The sequence below is a fragment of the Staurois parvus genome, unplaced genomic scaffold (assembly GCF_062004578.1).
Source record: "Staurois parvus isolate SC_StPar_1 unplaced genomic scaffold, SC_StPar_1.0 ptg000096l, whole genome shotgun sequence".
In the NCBI taxonomy this organism is placed as follows: Eukaryota; Metazoa; Chordata; class Amphibia; order Anura; family Ranidae; genus Staurois; species Staurois parvus.
Window position 1 is genome coordinate 2,862,661 of NW_028317892.1, and position 21,628 is coordinate 2,884,288.

The window sequence follows — 21,628 nt, forward strand, 5'->3', positions numbered from 1 at the left end:
CGGTCAGCGTTCATCAGTTCCGCCAGTCAGTGCCATCTATCAGTGACCTTCAGTGCTGCCTATCAGTGCCCATTGGTGCTGCATACCAGTGCAGCCTCATCAGTGCCTCCTCGTCAGTGCCCATCAGTGCAGCCTAACAATGCTGCCTATCAGTGCCCATCAGTGCTGCCTATCAGTGCCCATCAGTGGTGCAAACTAGTGCCCATCTGCGGAGCGTCATCAGCCACATAAGTGAAGGAGAAAAATTACCTGTTTACAAAATTTTATAACAGAAACTACGAAAAAAAAGTTTTTTTCACAATTTTTGTTCTTTTTTAATTAGTTTAGCAAAAAATAGAAAACTCAGTGGTGATTAAATAACACCAAAAGAAAGCTCAATCTGTCTAAAATAAAGGTAGGAATTTTGTTTGGGTACAGTGTTGCATGACCGTGCAATGGTCATTCAAAGTGTGACAGCGCTGAAAGCCTAAAATTGGCCTGGACAGGAAGGGGATGAAAGTGTCCAGTAGGCAAGTGGTTAAACAATGTATGTCAATTGCAGGTCAGTGGCAGAGAGCACTGAAGCTGAAACTGGCAATTTTTCAACCTTTATTGTCTCTTTAGAATAGTGATAGACCCTCTGAGGTGCCTGCTTCTGTCTGCAGTGTATCACAGAGACTCTATGTCAAACTTAGTTACTGCTCTTATTTTCGAATACTTGCAAGGTTTGCCAGATAACATAAGCAGCAACAAGCATCAGAACAGATAAAGTGCTAGGGAAGAAGGTATTATGGAAGAATGTTCAAATTAAATTATTAAACATGGAGTTAATAAGCAGGCGAAAAATGTGGGAAAAAATACATACAAAAAAATAAAAAAATAAAAATAAGATCAAGATATCATCCATAAATATGTCAGAGAAGAGGATGGCGTGCTGTGCACAGTGAGTGGGAATATGAATAAATTGGCAGGTAGGTATGGCATAAGATACTGTAGGTAAAAAGATGTGTTTTCAGGCAGAATTTGAAGTATTCATTATTAGGCAGTCTGACAGCATACAGGCAGTCCCCGAGTTACGAACACAATAGGGTCTGGAGGTTTGTTCTTAAGTTGAATTTGTATGTAAGTTGGAACAGGTACATTTTTGGATAGCATAGGGAAGGATTAACACCCCTGTGGTGTTGTCCTGGAAACAAGGATTGGTGATAAACCTTCAACAGAGACACCTTTTTCCCATGAATTTCCCTTCCTAGGGGTAGATTTCCTCACACTTCTTGTTTCTCACTCCATTTGTAAGTATGAGTCATTCATAACTCAAACTCAGGGACTGCCTGTATTGCAAAATATTCCAGAATAAAAACTCAGTATGAAAAAGATTTAAATGGGAAAATTGGAGGTGGCAATAAGGGGGCTGATTGGACCAGATAATTTATATATCTGAGGGCATGCCATAGAGTTTAAATGGGGATAAAGCATAAAAAATATAGAGCTACAGCACTACTGAAAGTCTTGCAATTGCATATTAGAAGCCTGAATAGATTAATTTGAAATAACACAAAGCCAATACAGATTCCGATGGTGTAAATGGTAAGTAATTGGTAATGAAGATGAATTCTAATGTATAATTTATTACTGGCTGAAGTGGTACCAGCTGAGTACGGGTTAACAATAAACACATTGGTTATAAAATTACAATAGAAACCAGCCACTTGCTCCAACATATCATGGGAAGCTGCTACTCCTCTTAAACATGGCCAATTTATAAAATTCTGGGAGAGGAATAGCCTCTGGATTTATGGTAAATAATATAGTCACAAGCCACTAAGAGCCCCTAAGAGCTTGATCAGAGCTTCTATGCAACATACACCCAATAGTCTCTAGCAGATGCTGATGTCCAAGAAAGACTCCAGGTCCCTGTAACACATATACTGGCAATGCTCACTTGTTAAAACATGCAGGGAAACTGTCCATACCTTGATTCACTGAGGGTTTGACACCTGGATCCCTTTCTCCCTAAATGCTCCCTAAAAGCTCCCTAAAAGACTCCCTAAAATCAACAAAAAATTGCAGCACACACGGCAGAGAGATGCTTAGTATCTCTTAAATGGAGAACTGCAGATCCCATAGAACTTCACATCAGATGTCAAAATGACTGAAAATCTTACAGTTTGACTCCACAATTCAATGGATAAATATAATAAAGTATGGGAGCTGTGATGTCTAAGTCAAAGCCCTACTGAACCTTATTATGGTTTGCAAATTCATGGAAATGTGAAACTGGTAAATCAAAAAGGTTCTCTTGTTTTAAGTTATTATCTATGATAGTTCCAAGCCTGCAGCCTTCTAGGATATATGGCATGGATATTACAGAAGGCTGCAAGCAGTCCACGATGTGTCACTCTCGTCTATATGAGAAATTTGGAAGTGGAAGGGTAGAGGAGCAAAAACAGTATTTACAAAAATGGACATGCATGTTTTTTGTAATATGAAGGTGGGGAGGAATGCAATGAAATAAAATTACAAAATATGTGAAAGTTCTGGTTTAATGTATTAGTGTTTTAAAGCAGGGGTCTCCCAAATTTTTAAACAAAGGGCCAGTTTACTGTCCTTCAGACTTTAGGGGAGCTGGATTGTGGCCATTGGAGCAGAAAAGGTCTCATCAGTGGGAAAAAATAATGCCCCATCTTTGATGTCAGAAGGAGGAATTGTGCCACTTCGTTGGGTTCATTGAGAGTTGTGTCCCATTGTTGGTGTCATTGGCAGGAATTGTGTCCTATCATTGGTGTCATTGGAAGGAATTGTTTCCTTCAGTGGTGCCATTGGGGGGAATTATGCCCCATTGTTGGCATCAGTGGATGAAATAGTGGCCCAGGGGCCAAATAAAAGAAAGTAAAGGGCCGCATCTGGCCGCAGTTTGGAGACCACTGTTTTAAAGGGATAAATGTTTGGGAAGTTAATCATTAAGGGTACACTTTATGGGAAGTTACATGTTAGAGTGGCTCTTCACTGTAGATTATATTTTCCTTTTTTTTACCTTTCTCTGTCCTGAAAACTACTAGTGCTGGACTCGCACTGCCCAAACAGATGCACTGATAGAGGGTAGCTATATGTTATAAACTTCAGTAACCCCTGGTTCACATCTGTACGGGTGGTGCCACTGCTGGACCCGCACAAATACCTGCAGCCACACCACCTGCACAGAGGAATGCAGGTCCCTCAGGCAGGTGCGCACTGGAAATCGCAACCATACTGGGAACCTCAGTTCCCGTGCAGGCTACGATTTCCAAAGTAGTGCAGGGACTTCTTCCCTGCGTTTCCAAAGCCACAGGAGTCCAGTCAAATGAATGGGCTCTCGTGCCCACGCAATTGACTGCACAGATATAAACCAGGGCTAAATGTACTATGATTCTGATTGTTAAAGTGAAATTAAACCCAAATGCAAACATTTATTATATTGCAGCTTACCAATTATTAGATGTCACTACATTTTTTTTCCTTTTAATGCTTTCTTTCCTTTATTTTCATCTTGTGATCCCACCAATAAATCTGTTGTTTTTCAACAGAACAAGCTCTCCTGCAAATGTATTAGAGTGTTGAGACAAACCACTTATCACTGACAGTGGTGCTTACGATTATCAGCATTTATTTATTCACGTGAAACCTTTATCCCAAAAGAAAATACACTGTTGCTGAATCTGCTTATGTAACTGCAGTGTGAGCTGGAGTTTGGCTTCAGTTTGTTAGTGTGTATAAATCTGCCAGTACATCCAATACTCCCCTCTAGACTGATAATGCTGCTGTCCAAAGGTGTCCCTGTGCTCCTTCATTCAGAGTGGGGGCTAGGGTTGCCACCTCATCCCTTTAAATCTGAACACATTTTAGTTACACAGGTTCCGAGGCTAATTTAATGCAGATAAGGCACTAAATTAGTTTAATTACCACCTTAATCAGTCACAGAAGGTGTGTAAATACTATGTGTTACGTTTTAAAGGGATGAGGTGGCAACCCTAGTATGGGCACTCTAATATAGGAGATGTGTTGCTGTATCACCAGGTGCAAACAGAGGGGAAAAAGCCCCAAAAAAGAAACCTAATGCAGCCATTACAGCTAATGATTAGTAAGCTGCAATACATTACATTGTTGGTTTTGGGATTAATGCTGCTTTAACCACTTCCCGCAGGAGCGGGTTTCATACTGTATCATAAACAGCGCCCGCATTTTCAGCCTGTGAGTGCTAACTGGGAGCACGCAGCACCGCGATCTGTGACCGCCGGACACAGTGGAACACTGATCGCTGTACGGGACCTCTGTGTGAGGTCCCAATCATGTGATCACTGATTGGCCAATCAGTGATCACATGAATAGTAGTAAGGAAGATGTCACTTCTGACATAATTGCTTACTACGTGTGAAATCTGTAAATGATCACAGAGATCTCATGGTACAAGGCTATTCACAACAGCCTTGTACCATGTGACAAGCTGTGACCAATCACAAATCTCACAGTATTTCTCAATGGCTGCAAGAATGCAGCCAGAGAGAACGAGAAATTATTGCTTTTACAGCCTTTATGGGTGTAAAAGCAATCAGTGTAAAAAAAAAATCTTCATCACCCCTCACAACTAGTACAGTGTCATTATGTTATAATTTTGAGAAATTATAATTTTTTGGTTATAAACTAATTTGGGTTATTTTTTTTCTACTAAAAAGATAGCTGAATACATTTTGGCCAAGATTTATGAAGAAAGATTATTTATTTGCAAAATGTTATAAGAAAAACACTTTTTTTCAACATTTTTGGACTTTTTCATTTGTATAGTAAAAAAATAAAAATCCCAGTGGTGAATAAATACCACCAAAAGAAAGTTTTATCTGTCTCAAAAAAATGCTAAAAAATTAATATGAGTACAGTGCTGCATGACCGCTCAATTGTCATTCAAAGTGTGACAGCGCTGAAAGCTGAAAATTGGCCTGGACAGGAAGGGGGTATAAGTGGTCTTGAAGTGGTTAAAGCATCCACAGTCCAGCCCAAACTTCGAACTATTGACTATAATAAAGCTGGCTGTACAGTGTCCGAATTTCAGCTGGTTCCTGATGACCCCACCAAAATTCACTGGCCCTGTCAGCCTGAATCTCTACGACATCCTTCAGTTAAAAAAACCAAAGGAGCTGGGTGTGTGATTGTCAGCCAAACAGCAGCTGCATCCAATCAGATGCAGCTACTGTTTGGAAAATTCTAACAGCCACCCCAGACGGCTGTAAGGATGCAATAGCCCAGTAGGGGGATTCATTCATCTGTGCTGTATAGCGTTGATAGAGCAGTCTGTTTTTCTGATTTTATTTTTTTTTCAGCCCACAGGCTACAGGAAAAAAAAACAAAACCTAATACTGCCCTACCTGACAATATAGTACTTACCTTTTATTACCGCATTACTTGGGGCAAACCTAAAGGCCACAACCTGGAAGAATCATGCAGTAAAATCCAAACCTCCTTGTGGGGAACCCTATTGTGCTCTGGTAAAAATCAATATAAACGTTAGATGACAGACTTCTGATAAAACCATTTTCAGGTGGCCTAGAAAACTTTGCCATTCCTTCCTCTAAAATAAGTCCATTCCATGATTGTTCATGCATACTTCCCCTCAGGGGCAGACTGACAACTCATGGGGCCCCTGGGCAATAGGGGATCATGGGGCCCCTGTGTTCTTGCCCAAACTCAAAAAAGCCTATGAAAAAGGTACCAGTGGCATCTCACGGGGCCCCCTACTGACCCCGGGCCCCCAGGCAGTGCCCGAGTTTCCAAATGGTCAGTCCGCCCCTGCTTACCCTACTTTCCTCCAGAAAAGTTAGCTTGACTAAACAAATTCCCTTTGCATCTCATCCCATGAATCTGGCTCTGGTTTTAATGCTACGCGAGCAATATAAGACTGACCTTTGGCTGGGCTGCCTTTATTGCATAAGGTGGATTTCATGATTGAAGCCTCTTGTGGCCTTCTTTTACTTCTTTCTTTCTTTCTTTCTTTCTTGCTTGTATTTGATTTGTCTGAGTTAATTTCTATTTCTTTGTCACTTTGTTGCTTATCTTCATGTGACACTGTTGTAGAATTTCCCTCAGTCTGAAGTGTTTGTGTTAGTTCATTAAATTTTGAACACACTGAAGTTTCATCAACAAATGCACTTCTACTGAAGGTTACCTTGTTTGTGTCTTGGTGTAGAATTCTGTATCCATTTTTAGATTCACTATACCCCACAAGTATACCTTCCTTTGTGCAAGCATCACATTTTGTACATTTTTCTTTTGGAATGTGCACAGAGGTTTTGCTTCAAAAACTTTTTATATGGTTAAAATTTGGGGCTTTTTTGTTCCACAGTTCATGTGCAGTTTTCTCAGTTGGTCTTCCTGGTACTCAATTTTGGAGATTGCATGCTGTCATAATTGCCTCCCTTAATATGTAGTTGGTTTATCTGCATCAAACAACATGGTTCTTCCACTCTTACATAGAGTACAGTACATTCTTTTTACAATCCTGTTTTGTTCTGGGTTGTATGGGACAGTAGTTGAAGTATTATGCCATGCTTTCTGAGAATCAACTGTGTATTATCACCTGTATATTTAGTTCCATTGCCTGCCTATGCACTCCATGCCACTCCTATGCCAAATGTGTTGCTTACTTGAGTCAAATACTGTTCACGTTTCTCTGGTACTTCACTTTTGTTGTGTAACAGATATAGTGTAGTATACCTGGAGCAATTATCTATAAAAGTGAAAAAATACCTCTTCTTTCCAGGAGTTGTGAGGGGATAGGGTCCAGGGGGCAAGAGGTGAGGCAGGCTTCAGTGAAGACCTTAGTGACCTCCTCAGTGGTAGCAGGGCTGAAGGAGCAGAGTGTTGGGGAGGTTATAGTGTGCGGGATGTTAGGTGTGGTGTGGGGCAGTGCGGTTGCGAGGTCAGAGGAAGGGAGAGTTGAGGGGGTGATGGAGGGAGGGAGGGAGGCTAGGTGGAGAGGTAGATTGTGAATTGACAATGTCCTTACGGATTGCGTTAATCTTGTTTTGGAAATGATTGGCAATCTCGTGGGCGGTGAGTGAGGTACTGAGTGGAGGTGGGGGGGGGGGAGAGCAGGGAGTTGAAAGTGGAGAAGAGCCAGCGAGGACAGGTGGAGAGGGTGTTAATGTGGGTTACGAAGTAGGCTTGCTTGGCGGCGTGGAGAAAGGATGTGGAGGTGAGGAAGGCGGATTTGTAGAGGGAGAAAACTCGAGGGGATCTGGTTTTGCACCATAATCGCTCCAGTGCGTGACTGCGTCGTTTGAGACATTTTGTATGGTCATTCTGCCAGGGTTGAAGCGGTCGGGGTCTGATGTTACGTGTGGTTAGGGGTGCCAGGGAGTCTAGGGCAGCCAACAGTGAGTCGTTGTACGCAGTAGTGGCCAGGTCAGAGCATGACAGGGGAAGGATACTGTCATACAGACGGTCAGCTGCCGAGTGGAGAGGGGCCGGGTTCAGGTTGCGGAGGTTCTGGCTGGTGATGGCTTGACGCTTTGGGGGAGGGGAGTTAGAGGAGGGGGAGACGGAGAACGTGAGGAGGTGGTGGTCAGAGAGAGGGAAGGGGGTGTTAGTGAAGTTGTGGAGGGTACAGAGGTAGGAGAAAACGAGGTCCAGGGTGTTCCCATCGGTGTGGGTGGAGGACTGTGTGCACTGTGTGAGCACGAAAGAAGAGGTTAGGAGGAGGAGTTGGGAAGTAGCCGGGTTGTTGACGTTGATGGGGATATTGAAGTCCCCAAGGATGATGGTCGGTAGCTCAGAGGAGAGGAAGAAGGGAAGCCAGGCAGCAAAGTCATCCAGCAGGCCGATAGATTACTGCAATCCTCAGAGGGGTGGGAGAGATGAGCCGGATGCAGTGGGCCTCGAAGGAGGAAAAGGATAGGGAGGGGGGGTTAGGGAGGACCTGGAAGGTGCTCAGCGGTGACAGGAGCATGCCGACCCCACCACCTCTGTGACCACTCGGTCTGGGTGAGTGGGTCCAGACGAGGCCTCCATAGGTGAATGCTGCAGGGGAGGTGGAGTCAGTGGCCTGGATCCAGGTTTCACATAGCGCTAGGAGGTTGAGGGAGTGGGAGACAAAGAGGTCATGGATGGCGGTGTGCTTGTTTCAAACCGAACGGGCATTCAGGAGTGCAATTGAGAGAGGAGGGGTGGATGTGGGGAAGAGGGGGATGGGTATAAGGTTGAGGGGGTTGCAGCGGCTGGCGGGAGCAGGAGGGTGCCTAGAGGGGGAGTGGGGAGGTGGGGGGCCAGGGTTCGAGGAGATGTCCCCGGCGGTTAGGAGAAGGGTGAGGAAGGTGGCATGGGAACGGGATGTGCAGGAGCGTGTGGATCTGTTAGTGGTGGCGTGTGGGTCGGCGGGAGAGTAGAGTATCAGGAGGAGGTGGAGAAAGCCGTAGTGGGGAGAAGGAAGAAGTGAAGGAGCAATGTAGAGTTGTTTTGGGGGAGTGGGGGGGTAGAGGGAGGCGATTTTGGGAATGGAGGAGAGGAATACGAGGAGGAGGAGTGCAGGTGACATGTTAGGGTGAGTGGAGTGCTGGTCAAATCGGGGGAGGTGAAAGGTTTCACATGAGGGCGTGATGAGGCGGAGAGTCTGTCACGCCGTGGCAGAGTTCATCTGTGTCCATCTGTAGGAGAAGAGTGAGAGTGGTGGGCAGCTTGGTCAGCAGCTGGCTAGTTGCAGTCTGTGGGTGCTGTAGGCCGGCATCCGTGGGTGCTGTGGCACGGCGTCGGTGGGTACAGTGGCTCGGCGACTGGACGAGCTGTAGGGCGCGGTGTCTGGGGGTGTTGTAGGGCATGGCGTCTGGGGATGCTGAGGGCCCGGCGTCAGGAGGTGTTAAAGGCCTGGCATCAGGAGCTGGTAAAGGCCTGGCATCAGGAGGTGCTGAAGGCCCGGCGTCAGGAGGTGCTGAAGGCCCGGCGTCAGGATGTGATGAAGGCCCGGCGTCAGGAGGTGATGAAGGCTCGGCGTCAGGAGGTGTTGAAGGCCCGGCGTCAGGAGGTGTTGAAGGCCCGGCGTCAGGGGGTGCTGGAGGCCCGGCGTCAGGGGGTGCTGAAGGCCCGGCGTCAGGCGATGTTGAGAGCTCGGCATCAGGAGGTGGTGCAGACCGACGCCTGGAGGTGGTGTAGGCCGACGTCTGGAGGTGGAGTGGGCTAGACGTTGGTAGGCGGAGTAGAGCCCGGCGTCAGTGGGTGTTGTGGGCCAGTGCATGTGGATGCTGCAGGCCAGCAACGGAGGGTGCTAAGGGGCCCAGTGTCTGTGAGAGCGGTAGGGTCCGGCGACCGCAGGTGTTGTAGGGCCCGCCATCAGTGGGTGCTGTAGGCCGCATGGCAGGCTCGCCTCCGCCGGATTGGACGGGGCTCGGGGCTGTGCGGTGGCAGGGGCACGGCTGTGTGGTACACGGTGGGGAGCAGGGAAGCAGATCTGGTAGCGGTGGCTTACCCTCTTTGGTGTCGGTGGCGGCTTACCCTCTCAGTGGCGGTGGGTGGTTGCTGCTTCCCTTCTCTCTGCGGTGGCTGTAGGTAGGGGAGGCGGTGGTAGCTCCCTACTCTCTGGCACGGATGGCGGTGTCCTGGTTCAGGCGTCGGGCAGTAGCGTGGCTTTGGAGGCAGCGGTAGGCCGCAGGGGATAAGGCGCCCAGTACTCCTCCTGGGCAATGGCAGGACCTCCGGAGCAGCTGGTGAGGGTACGGAAGGGGCGGGGGTGGTGGTGGCGTCCTCTCTGGAGCAGGGGGTGGTGTCCCCCCTGGAGAGGGGCATCTCGGTCGGCCGCGGTCCTCCGCGGTTCGCCGCGGCCGGCAGGAAAGGCCGCGAGTCGCCGGAGCTCCGCCGGAGGAACAGAGCGCCCAGCACCCCTTCTGGGTGTTGGGAGGACCTCCGGGGGATGCTTCGGAGCCCGCTACCGCCCGGATGGTGGCGGATTCGGCTGGGGCGCCAGAGCTGGCGATTATGCGTTCGCTCCGGATGCCATCTTTACATTATCTTGCGCTCCTTTGCTGTAGTCAGTTATTTATGGGTGTCTGGGCCCATAACCTGTTAAAGATTATGTATATAGCCCTACAGAACAGACAGTTCACAGTCCACATGGGTTTATCTGCTGCTTCTTTGCAAACAGGAAACAGGAACTTTATTATAGAGAACAGACATAGAATTTAATCATACATGCAGCTACAAATTTACAAGCACTGCCATCTACTGGTTAAAGAATATATCTCTACTGAATACTGATACTGATGTACAGTAGTTGTTGCACAAAAACACATGATCAATGTATTCCAACAGATTTCAATGGTCACTCTCAAAGAATGGGTGTAAGAACTTCACTATATCCTAAGGATGAAGAAACTAACAGCTAACCTTAAAGAATGACAATAGTTCTTATCAAAAGTTCATATCAATATGGTATCTATGGATCAACTAAACATCAGCCCTATTTGTGAGGCCTTCCAAAGCAAAACCTTGTAGGCATGTGCAGTCTAGTTTTTCCACTGTAGGTGTCTAGGTGACAGTACAGCTGGAAGAGGAAGTCAAGGAAAACTTGGTTTCTCTAACATTCCCCTGGTTCCTGGAGCATTGTTCCAGCTGGCTACACTGCATCCAGGTGACCCTAGTGAACATCTTCGGTCATGCAGAGTCTTTTTAAGTCCCCGCCCCCATGTTTTAGTGAGCATTTGCGAAGTGGCTAGTTAGGGAGCACATACCCATCTCTCAGGGACAGCACTAGCAGTAGGGACAGATTCCAGAGGAGTAGGGACAGCCTACATCTGCACACAGCAAAATCTCCTTGTGGGTTGGGCTGGCCAGGTCATAGTCCACTCCCCTTGGCAAGCATTGTCTTCAGTCCGGGCCTACTACTGTTTATTTTCTGCTATACTGACTGTTAGTGAGCTCCCCCAACAGCTTGTTGTACTGTATGCAAGTTCTTTAATACATTGGTTACTACATTCCAGGCCTCTGTTTACTGCCGCACCATGATACACCTATACCACAACCTTGCTACATTGTAGAGCCTTCCTATAGCCTTCAGTGAGGCACTCGTCTTCTTCACCCTTGCTGACTCTCTGGGGCTTCCTCTCTTTTCTCCCTCTTGCCTCCATGTGCATCATTTGATCCTTTCTCTGCTCTCTCTGTTTCTCTTTTCTCTGAGCTCAGTTACATCAAGGCATTCTCAATATTCTTCTTGATGCTGTCTATCCATTGAAGGCACAAATTACTAAATGTTAAAAATGTGTAATTTACTGTTAAATCAATCACATGAATGCATTGAAGGAATATAACAATGCTGGTACTGTTGAGATGCTAATGCCTATATTATTCAATTCCTAAATATTATCAGCACAAGAACAAGTCTCACTATATATTGTATCTTGGAGATTTTTAATTGTCATGCTGTATATTTTATGCTGCCTTTTGTTTATGACTTTAATTAGATGTACACTCATAAACTTGTAAATCCTTAATAAAACTTTATTCTTTAAAAATTAAAATTTTTAAGGATTCATTTTTTAATTAAGAGTGGATCACTCCTTGCAGTTACCTGCAGAGAAAATATCTTACTCAGATATACCAGTATAATATATTGTCAGCTATTCCATTAAAAACATGAGTATTGGTATTTATCTCTATGATACATATTAGATGTACTCAAAGCAAATAAAAAAAATTATTAATATTTATAAGCGCACTAAAACTATTTTTGGGGTTTCACACCTATTTGTGAGTTCAGACCACAAATTAATTACCCGAGGTTTGGGAGATTGCAATGGCCAGTAGAGATCATTGATTTTATGTTCTTTTAAGTGTATTTGGTAGATCTCAGTCTTCATTTATTTTTATTGCAATTGTAACAAGAGCTGGAAGGTATGCAGTAAGTACAAAACAACCCCAAAGAAAAATAGATCTGCATTGATTTTTCAGAGTGGACTTAATGTTCCTCGTAGCCTTCAGATTGCTGGCTGAAATAAACATAGGTCACATTTATGAAGCAATTTTTTTTCATCTTGCTATAAGAAAAGACACATCATAGGTATGAAGAAATTCTAAATCTAGTCACAAAATGTAATATACTTAGAATAATGGTTATAACAATTAAATATTAATCTTCTAGCTCTCATATGGCCACATTACTGACAGTTTGATATATTTAACCTTAGCAGTTGAATTTTTTATTATTGTTGTTCCATAGATTATTAATCAAGGTATTAATCTGTGCACCTGCACTTGTAGAGAATCAGATTCATACCATATGGGAAATAATTTTCATGTACGGTACAATTAGGGAAAGATTTCAGGAAATAATTTCCTTCCATATCTTTTAGTTTGATTGTCATTAAACATTTGTATTGCATTTAATATTTAAATTTAATCTCCTTGCATATGCACATTTAAATACACCATCTTATCTGTAAAAGGTGTTGTAATTCTGTTCAGTCACTTTTGTGATTCTTACACATTTGCCAGACTGCGTAGCCTGGAGCGTAACACCAATTCCTCTGTTAGAGTTATGGAACCTAGAGTTGTCACTACCCTGCTTGCTGTATGGACAGTGAAGAAGTAGTAACACTGACAGACCATCAACTGTGTTCATTCTGGTATTCTCCTCTAGTCTGCATGTTCTTGTTAGCTTGTGTGCATGCAGCAGAATCTGATTATCTCCTATACATTTACCAAATTTTGTATTGTGAGGGCTTTCCTAAACATCCCATTTAAATTGCAACCAATCCAATAGGTCCTTATACTACATAATAGAGCTAAAGGAGATTGTACTATTCGATTGTAACGTGTATGGTCAGCTTTAGTGCTGCTGCCCACATGGAAGAAACATATATTTGAAATATATTTTAAAAATATTCTTCCCAAATATATTGACATATATTTGACATATATTTGAAATACTACAATACTACAATTTTGGCCAAATTCAATATATTTCAAAATATATTTCAATAGATAGATAGATAGATAGATAGATAGATAGATAGATAGATAGATAGATAGATAGATAGATATGCTGTATGTTGAAATGCATTTTTATTACAAAATATATGAAAAATATTTTTAAAAATACATTTTAAAATATACTGTATGTCTTTAAAAATACAAATCTACATTTTTGGAATGCATTTACAAATATATGTAAAATATATGTTAAAATTACTTTTTTATATGTTAATAAAATCTGAAGAATATTTTTAAATATATATTTTTTTAAATATATTCTTCAGATTTTTTTTTACATATAAAAAAGTCATTTTAACATATAATTTTACACATATTTGTAAATGCATTCCAAAAATGTAGGATTTGTATTTTTGAAGTCATACAGTATATTTGAAAATGTATTTTTAAAAATTTTCATATATTTTGTAATAAAAATGCATTTCAACATACAGTTTATATATATATATGTTTATATATATATATGTATATGTGTGTGTGTATATATATATATATATATATATATATATATAACTTTTTTTATTGAAATATATTTTGAAATATATTGAATATGGCCAAAATTGTAGTATTTCAAATATATGTCAATATATTTGGGAAGAATATTTTCATATTTCAAATATATTTTTCTTCCATATGGGTGTGCATGGGGTGACACAAGCAAGTTGCATTTTAATAAGCTCTTTATTATTATTAAAGGAATATACCCTGTTATTTACATTTACATGGAGTTCAGCTTCACAATTTAAAAAGTTTGGGTTCTGTGATATGACATTTTGGGGGGAATTCATATGGAATGCCATGGACACCCTTCAGAAGCCTGTTGGGCATCAACAACAAAATGAGTGCTTGACCGGATTCATGTATCTGGCAGGAACAGGCATATGAATCCTTTGGGCCAGCACTGAGGTTAGAGTGTCCATACTGCCTCCCCAGCAATTGCGCTGTGTATGTGTTTTATGTAAAAATTTTGCAGACTTGACCAACTAATACAGAAAACATATGAAGAGATTAAATATACTTTGTGTTGCTTTGTTTGTTTAAATAGATAACAGGAGTCTCACTATTATAAATATCTTGGTCTTCTTTTCTTACTGTAAGGTTTTGGTCGTGAGAACACCTGGATTGGTCTCAATGACAGAACAGTGGAACAGGACTTCCAGTGGACAGATAATACCGCACTGGTGAGTAAACTGGAGAAGTTTGAGGAACAATGCTCTAAATGGCATAACTTGATATTTATCTGAACTAGCTCTATCTGGCTACTATCCTTGGTGCATTTCACCACTGCTGGTTGTCTTACAAACACAGGAGAACTTTGTAAATTAGTTCTTTGCAGGGCGGACTGACCATTTGGAAACTCAGGCACTGTCCGAGGGCCCGGGGGCAGTAGGGGGCCCCATGAGATGCCCCTGGTACCTTTTTCATAGGCTTTTTTGAGTTTGGGCAAGGACACAGGGGCCCCATGATCCCCTATTGCCCGGAGGCCCCATAAGTTGTCAGTCCGCCCCTGATTCTTTGTATCTACTTTAAAACTACTACCGGTACTGGTGGAAACTATAAAATATATTTTTCTACTTCTGTTGCATTAGAGAACATTTAAACAATTCATTACCCCTACATCAAGTATTACAGTCTAGAATTTAAAAAAAGCAAACATTTCACGATTTTCTGGTTTTGTGTGTCACCCAAACTCCAAGTGAGATTTTACATGGTTTTTCTTTTCTTTTCAATGCACTTCCATAATACCAGCTTTGTGAAGCATCTTTGTTTATATACAGTATGTCATGTTAAAATAATATGCGGTCCTAGTTGTAAATCTATGTATCTTCTTGTGAATTATCAATGGACTTTTTCTTATTTATCATAATATGTACTGAATATCTTACCCATAATAAGGTTTAACACCTCCACTTAAATGACTCAGCATTTAAGCCTCGCTAAACCTTCACAGTTTTTTTCTTTAACCACTTGCCCTCCAGAGGATTTACCCCCCTTCATGACAAGGCCATTTTTTGTGTTACTGCGCTGCGTTACTTTAACTGACAATTGCACGGTCATGTAACACTGCACCCGAATGAAATTTACATCCTTTTTTCCAACGAATTAAGCTTTCTTTCAGTGGTATTTGATCGCCTGTACATTTGTTATTCTTTGCGTTATAAAAAAAGAGTCCTGCAATTTTGAGAAAAAAACAATATTTATGACTTTTTGCTATTAAACATGTCCAGTAAAAAATTTTAAAAATCAAATTTCATCATAAATTTAGGCCAAAATGTATTCTGCTACATGTCTTTGCTAAAAAAAAATCCCAATATGTGTAAATTAATTAGTTTACGTAAAAGTTATAGCATTTGCAAATGGCTGTATATATCCTGGAATTTATTTTTATTTTACTAGTAATGACGACAATCAGCGACTGTGGCGGGCATTCTGACACTGGGAAGAACTGACTTGGTGTCACTGACATCACCAGTGACACCAATACAGTGACGAGTGCTAAACAAATAGCACTGACACTGTACTAACGGCACTGGGCGATCTAAGGGTTAACTGTGTGCAGGGAGTGTTTTACTGGGGGGAAGTGTGTTGGTGCTTCACTGTAAGCACACTGCTCTGGATGGCTGTGCTGTGCAAAGCCATCCAGAGCAGTGTGGCTGAGCCAACAGGGAGGAGGACTGTTAGTAAACAAAGCAGCCCTCCTCCTCGTCGGAGATCCTCGGTAATCACCAGGCACCAGCGGGTGATCACCGGCCGGGACCTGGTGATAGACAGCCGTGGCCACGAATGGCGGCGCGGCTCATGCACACCCCCTACCCGAAAATACAAAAATCACGTATATATACGAAATTTTGCGCACCCTTGCCACCCTGCAATAGGACGGTGGGAGAGCAGTTAAAACAGGGGTCTCCAAACTTTCTAAACAAAGGGCCAGTTTACTGTCTTCTAGACTTTGAGGGGGCTGGACTGTGGCCAGCGGGAGTAGAAAAAGATTCAGATGTCAGTGGGAGTAAACCATGCCCTTTCGTTGGTGTTAGTGGAAGGAATAGTACCCCATCATTGATGTCATTGTGAGGAATTGTGCCCCATCATTGGTGTCATTGGGCTCTATTGTTGGTGTCATTGTGAGGAATAGTGCCCCATAATTGGTGTCAGTGGAGGGAATTATGCCCCATTGATGGTATCAGTGGATAAAATAGTGCCACTAATTGCATTTAAACACATAAAAGTGAAAAAGCAATCAATTATATTTCTCTCTGGCTGCATTCCTGCAGCCATTGAGAAATAATGTGATTGGTCACAGCTTGTCACATGGTACAAGGCTGTTGTAACTAGCCTTGAACCATGTGACCACTGTGATCATTCACAGATTTCACAAGTAGTAAACAATGATGACAGGAAGTGACATCTTGTTTACTACTGTTCATGTGATCACTGGCCAATCAGTGATCACATGAATCGGGACCTCACACAGAGGTCCCTTACAGTGATCTGTGTTCCGCTGTGTCCAGCGGTCACAAATCGTGGAAATCACATCATAATCAGGACAGAATACTAAATGGACTAAATGTAGGTCTAGGTATATATCGGAATTTTTTATTGAGATAGTAATCTTCTTACAAAAAACTGGATATCAGTAATGGCTGAATGCACAATTTAGTGCCAGGGGTACACCGCATAAGGCCAATAAATCAATTGCACCCGGGGGCTTCCTCACTTCCCCATCAATACCACCCAGGCAGGCTGGTTGTTCATTGTGCAAAAATGGAAGACAATGCTATAGCAGCCCTTTCTTACCTAGATCCCAGAGTAAATCACATAAAATGAGCTTGTCGTGGTGCAGCATCCTGTGCATCAAAAAGTCTACTGTGTGTTGCATAGATAGAGGTTTAAAAACAGTATGGTGTCAGAACACCTGTGCAGTATGTTCCGGACACCGAGCATGCGCGGTTTTGCTGTCATGGTGACCCCCCCGAAGCACCTACGTGCGTCGGCGCCCCGCCCATACGGGCAGGATGACGTCACGGGTCGGCACCTTGCCAGTGCACAGTTCCAGCAGACTAGGGAACGCCAGTAACAGGGCAAGATGAAAATAAAGACGACATCTCCTGCGCTCAGAGACCCAGATCAGGAATTGGTGGATTACCCTACCTCCATAAAAACTCGTCCACCAAAGGATCAAAGGTTGTGCAGCCCTTAAGAAAGACTGGGGAAGCCTGAACAGTACTGCAAATAAGAGCAAAAGAAAGCGCACCAACCTTGCGCATTACCTCGGCGATAAAAAAAGTTTTAGTAAAATAGGATGTATACTCACCAACGTTGCAGTTTAAAAGCATATAATGTTCAAGAATAGATCACAAGAGCCAGAGTAGCGTGCAAATCCCAACTGAGGGGATACTCTATGTAATGGCTAACGCGTTTTGAAGGGAGAGCCCTTCTTTCTCAGAGCCAACATGATCAAGAGTCAACCTCCCTTAAATGAATAAGACATTTGTAAAGACACTCCCATAATGGGCTGGATATGTCAAAACAGGGGGGAGGAGGAGAGGTGTCAAGATAAGCATGCTTAAGCGAAATAAAATCAAATCAAATTAAATGATAACATGAAATCTACACAGATGCATAAATGCAATTTACAAATAAATTCCTATGTGTAAGGCTTAAAATGTTACAAAGGATTAAAAGCATTAATGCTTTTAATGCTTATAAAGTTTTAAGCCTTACACATGGGAATTTATTTGTAAATTGCATTTATGCATCTGTGTAGATTTCATGTTATCATTTACAGGCTAAATACAGAAATAATAAATGTGTTGTACATAAACTGGCAAGAATGAAACACAATGTCTCAATCTGGAAGATGATATACATTATAGATTATATATATGGGCCTAGATATATAAGAAATATAGAGGGAAAGGAAACCCAATAGGTATACAAAGGGGTATACAAAAAATTGAAATATACCTAATTTCATCTTTCCCAACCACCCGACACAAAATCCATCCAAAAAAAGGCTTAAAACTAAGTGTGTCATTCAGCCCCGGAGGGGTGGTAGTATTAAGTGACACAATCCACCTGGTTTCATTTAGAAGTAGTAATTTATTCCACTAGGGTGGACTCGGTCGAGGATGGTAAAGATGATTTTAGGAAACTTGCCGCTATGAATGTCTGTAACATGGTAACCCAGAGGTAGGTCAGGGTTTACTTATTTCATACTGGAGATGTGGTGATATGCTCATCTCCAGAATTCAAGTTTTGTTTTTCTGACATAGAAACCCCCCACAATCACAACTCAAAAGATAAACTACTCCTGCAGTCTTACAATTTGTAAACTGTAAGGGTTTATATCTGTCCCCATTTGGTAAGATTACGCTGCTGTCAGTGTTCAAATTTTGACAATAGGGGCAGCCCCCACATCTAAAAGTGCCCAGATTTTTACAGGGGTCTTTTTTCGAACAGCTTACAAAGTCGCTATGCACTAAATAATCTTTCAATGATTTCGCTTTGCAATAAGTTATCGTGGAATTTTCTGAGATATGGGTACTAAGTAGCGGATCTATTTGCAAGAGATGACAATATCTCTGAAAGATTTTTCTAATCTGTTGATGCTGTTTTGTGTATCTTGTAAGGATACTGACGCCTCTTGTTTTTTTGGGAAGAGATTTCTTAGAAAATGGGAGGTCCTGTCTGGATTCAGCTGTGGCTTTTCTAAAAGCTTTTTTGAGACCTGTAGGGGTATAACCCCTTTGGAGTAGTCTCTCTTTCAATTTAGCTGCTTGTATTAAAAAATCACTTTCATTTGAGCAGTTGCGTCTGATACGCAAATACTGGCTATACAGAATTGATGAAATGAGGGATCCCTAGGGTGTGAACTCTGAGCATGGAGGATTGTAGTACCTGCTGTGGTTTTCCTGTAAAGATTGATTGTAAGATTTTATAGTTAGATTTTATATTTACCTGCTCTTTGCAGAGAATGCATTAGGCAAAAAAAGTTTACCTTTACAGCCACTTTAGTGCAAAATTGTCCAGAAAACATCAAAATGAAATAGAAAAAAAAATTAAAACAAGACATTAAGCCCACAAGTAGTGCTGACATAAAATAATGTATTTTCTGCGATACGGCACTATGGCGTTACTTTAACTGACAATTGTGCGGTCATGCAATGCTGCACATAAATTAAATTTATTTAATTTTATTCCCACAAATAGGGCTTTTTTTTGGTGGTATTTGGTCACCTCTGCATTTTTTTGGAGGCTATAATAAAAAAAAAAACCTACAATTTTGAAAAAAAATAAATAAATATTTTTGACTTTTTCAGAGCAATACAAAGAAGCATGTTTGTGCTGTCAGGGGAGAGACCTGTATTGTTTACACACAGACCTCTCCCCTGTCAGCTCCGCCAACGATCACCGAGTCCTGGCCGGGAATCAGCAGCCGGGACCCGGTGATTGACATGTCAAGAAGCCAATAGCGGAGCGGGTAGGGAGCGCATGCAAGCCCCCTACCGGAAATGCAAATCACACACACATATATATATACATGATTTTGCGTATCCCTGCCACCCTGTAGCAGTAATTCTGCTATAGGACAGCCGGGAAGCGGTTAATCACAATACATTCTGTTGAATACATAGGTTAAAACATACTTCTTACATTTCTTATCAATCATGTTTATATAATCACAGAAACTGCATACACCAGAAGCCTTTCTGTAGTACTTACAGCATATACACTCACCGGTCACTTTATTAGGTACACCTTGCTAGTACCGAGTTGGACCCCCTTTTGTCTTTCTATCTATCTATCCATTCAGTCGTATCTGACCCTTGGCGATTGCATGGACCGTCACTCGCAAGCGACTTCTTCCATGAATTCTCTTAGCAATTATTTTACAGGGTAGGTTGCCAGGTCTCCTTTGCCTTTAGAACTGCCTTAATTCTTCATGGCTTAGATTCAGCAAGGTGTTAGAAACATTCCTCAGAGAGTTTGGTCCATATTGAAATGATAGCGTCACACAGTTGCAGCAGATTTGTTGGCTGCACATCCATGATGCGAATCTTCCGTTCCACCACATCTCAAAGGTGTTCGATTGGATTGAGATCTGGTGACTGTGGAGGCCATTGGAGTACAGTGAACTCATTGTCATGTTCAAGTAACCAGTTTGAGATAATCTGAGCTTTGTGACATGGTGCATTATCCTGCTAGAAGTAGCCATCAGAAGATGGGTACACTGTAGTCATAAAGGGATAGATATGGTCAGCAGCAACACTCAGGTAAATTATTTTGCAATTGCATATTTTCACCTTTTATTTATTTATTTACTGAAAATATGTTGATATTTTTCCACTTTTACATTACTGAATATTTTATTTAAATTAGTGACATAAACTCTCAGTGAAATCCAATTTAATTCCAGGTTGTAAAACTACACAATGTAGGAAGTCAAAATGCTGTAATACCTGGAAGACAAATTTACTAAAAGAAATATTTGGCTGTTGTCATAGGCAGTGGAAAAATTGTTGGTATATCAATAGGCCGACAGCTTAATTGTGAAAATTGTTCTCATGGGCTTAAAGTGGAAGTTCATTCAAATACTAACTATTCTTAAACTTGTTCACACCCCCATTCTAAGCCCTAGTTTAATTACCCCGTAGGAGAAGATGTCTATTCTTACCTATTCTGAGGGAGCTTTGTTCTCTAGCTGCATTTAAAAATAAATTTCCCAATGTTTAATTTAATTCATAATTGCATTGTTTTGTGTATTTTTACATCTACCAGGGGTTCAGTAACAATTACAGTGATAGTCAACTCAATAAACAGAGCTATAGCTGGTACCCTCATATATGAGGAGATAAATGCCCTTGTTAGATATCCGATTGGCTGCAGGTTACAAAGTAAAGATACACAAATAAATTATTAGACTGTTGTATGATATTTGTGTTTTTAATGGGCAGCGCAGTGGCTTAGTGGTTATCACTTCTGCCTTACAGAACTAAGGTCCTCATTTCAAATCCTAACCAGGACACTATCTGCATGGGGTTTGCATGTTCTCCTTGTGCAGGTATTCTGGTTTTCTTCCACACTTACATGCTGGTAGGCTATTTGGCTTAGTTGAGTGTGCCCAGGATGGCTGTCTCAACCCCTAAGGGTTACCCCTATGACAACTTAAGATATAAATTCCCAGGTTCTCAAATAGGGAATAAAGTTTGCTAACAATATTAATACATTGATGTATGTACACATTTTATTGGGTACTTGAGATTATTTGACATATGCCAGATGTTCTTTTTGAATGATTGTTATGACAAGAAAATACATAAATATGGAGGACCTGCAGTCTATTGTCATTTTTATATCTGTCACAGCAATATGAGAGCTGGCGGGATCAGCAGCCAGATAACTTTTTTTCTGGTGGAGAAGACTGTGTAGTTATGGTTTCACATGAAGAAGGCAAGTGGAATGATGTGCCATGCAACTACAACTTACCTTATATCTGCAAGAAAGGAACTGGTACGTACTGTCAAAAATGAGCATTAAATGCAAAATGAAATATAATTTTCTTGTTGCAATATATATTAACTGAAGTAGACAAGATGAAATCATACTGGGTCTGGAATTGCCCTAATATAGTCATACTATAATATAGAAA

General features: G+C 41.9%; 1 protein-coding gene across 2 annotated transcripts in view; it reads left to right on the forward strand.

The window, feature by feature from the left end:
• NCAN (neurocan) overlaps positions 1 to 21,628 on the forward strand; it is a 305,419-nt gene that overhangs the window by 270,740 nt on the left and 13,051 nt on the right. For both annotated transcript variants that reach the window (XM_089670821.1, XM_089670822.1), the window contains 2 exons: positions 14,077 to 14,159; positions 21,345 to 21,489. In XM_089670821.1, the coding sequence (XP_089526947.1) occupies positions 14,077 to 14,159; positions 21,345 to 21,489 (228 nt within the window). The remainder of the gene's footprint in view (positions 1 to 14,076; positions 14,160 to 21,344; positions 21,490 to 21,628) is intronic.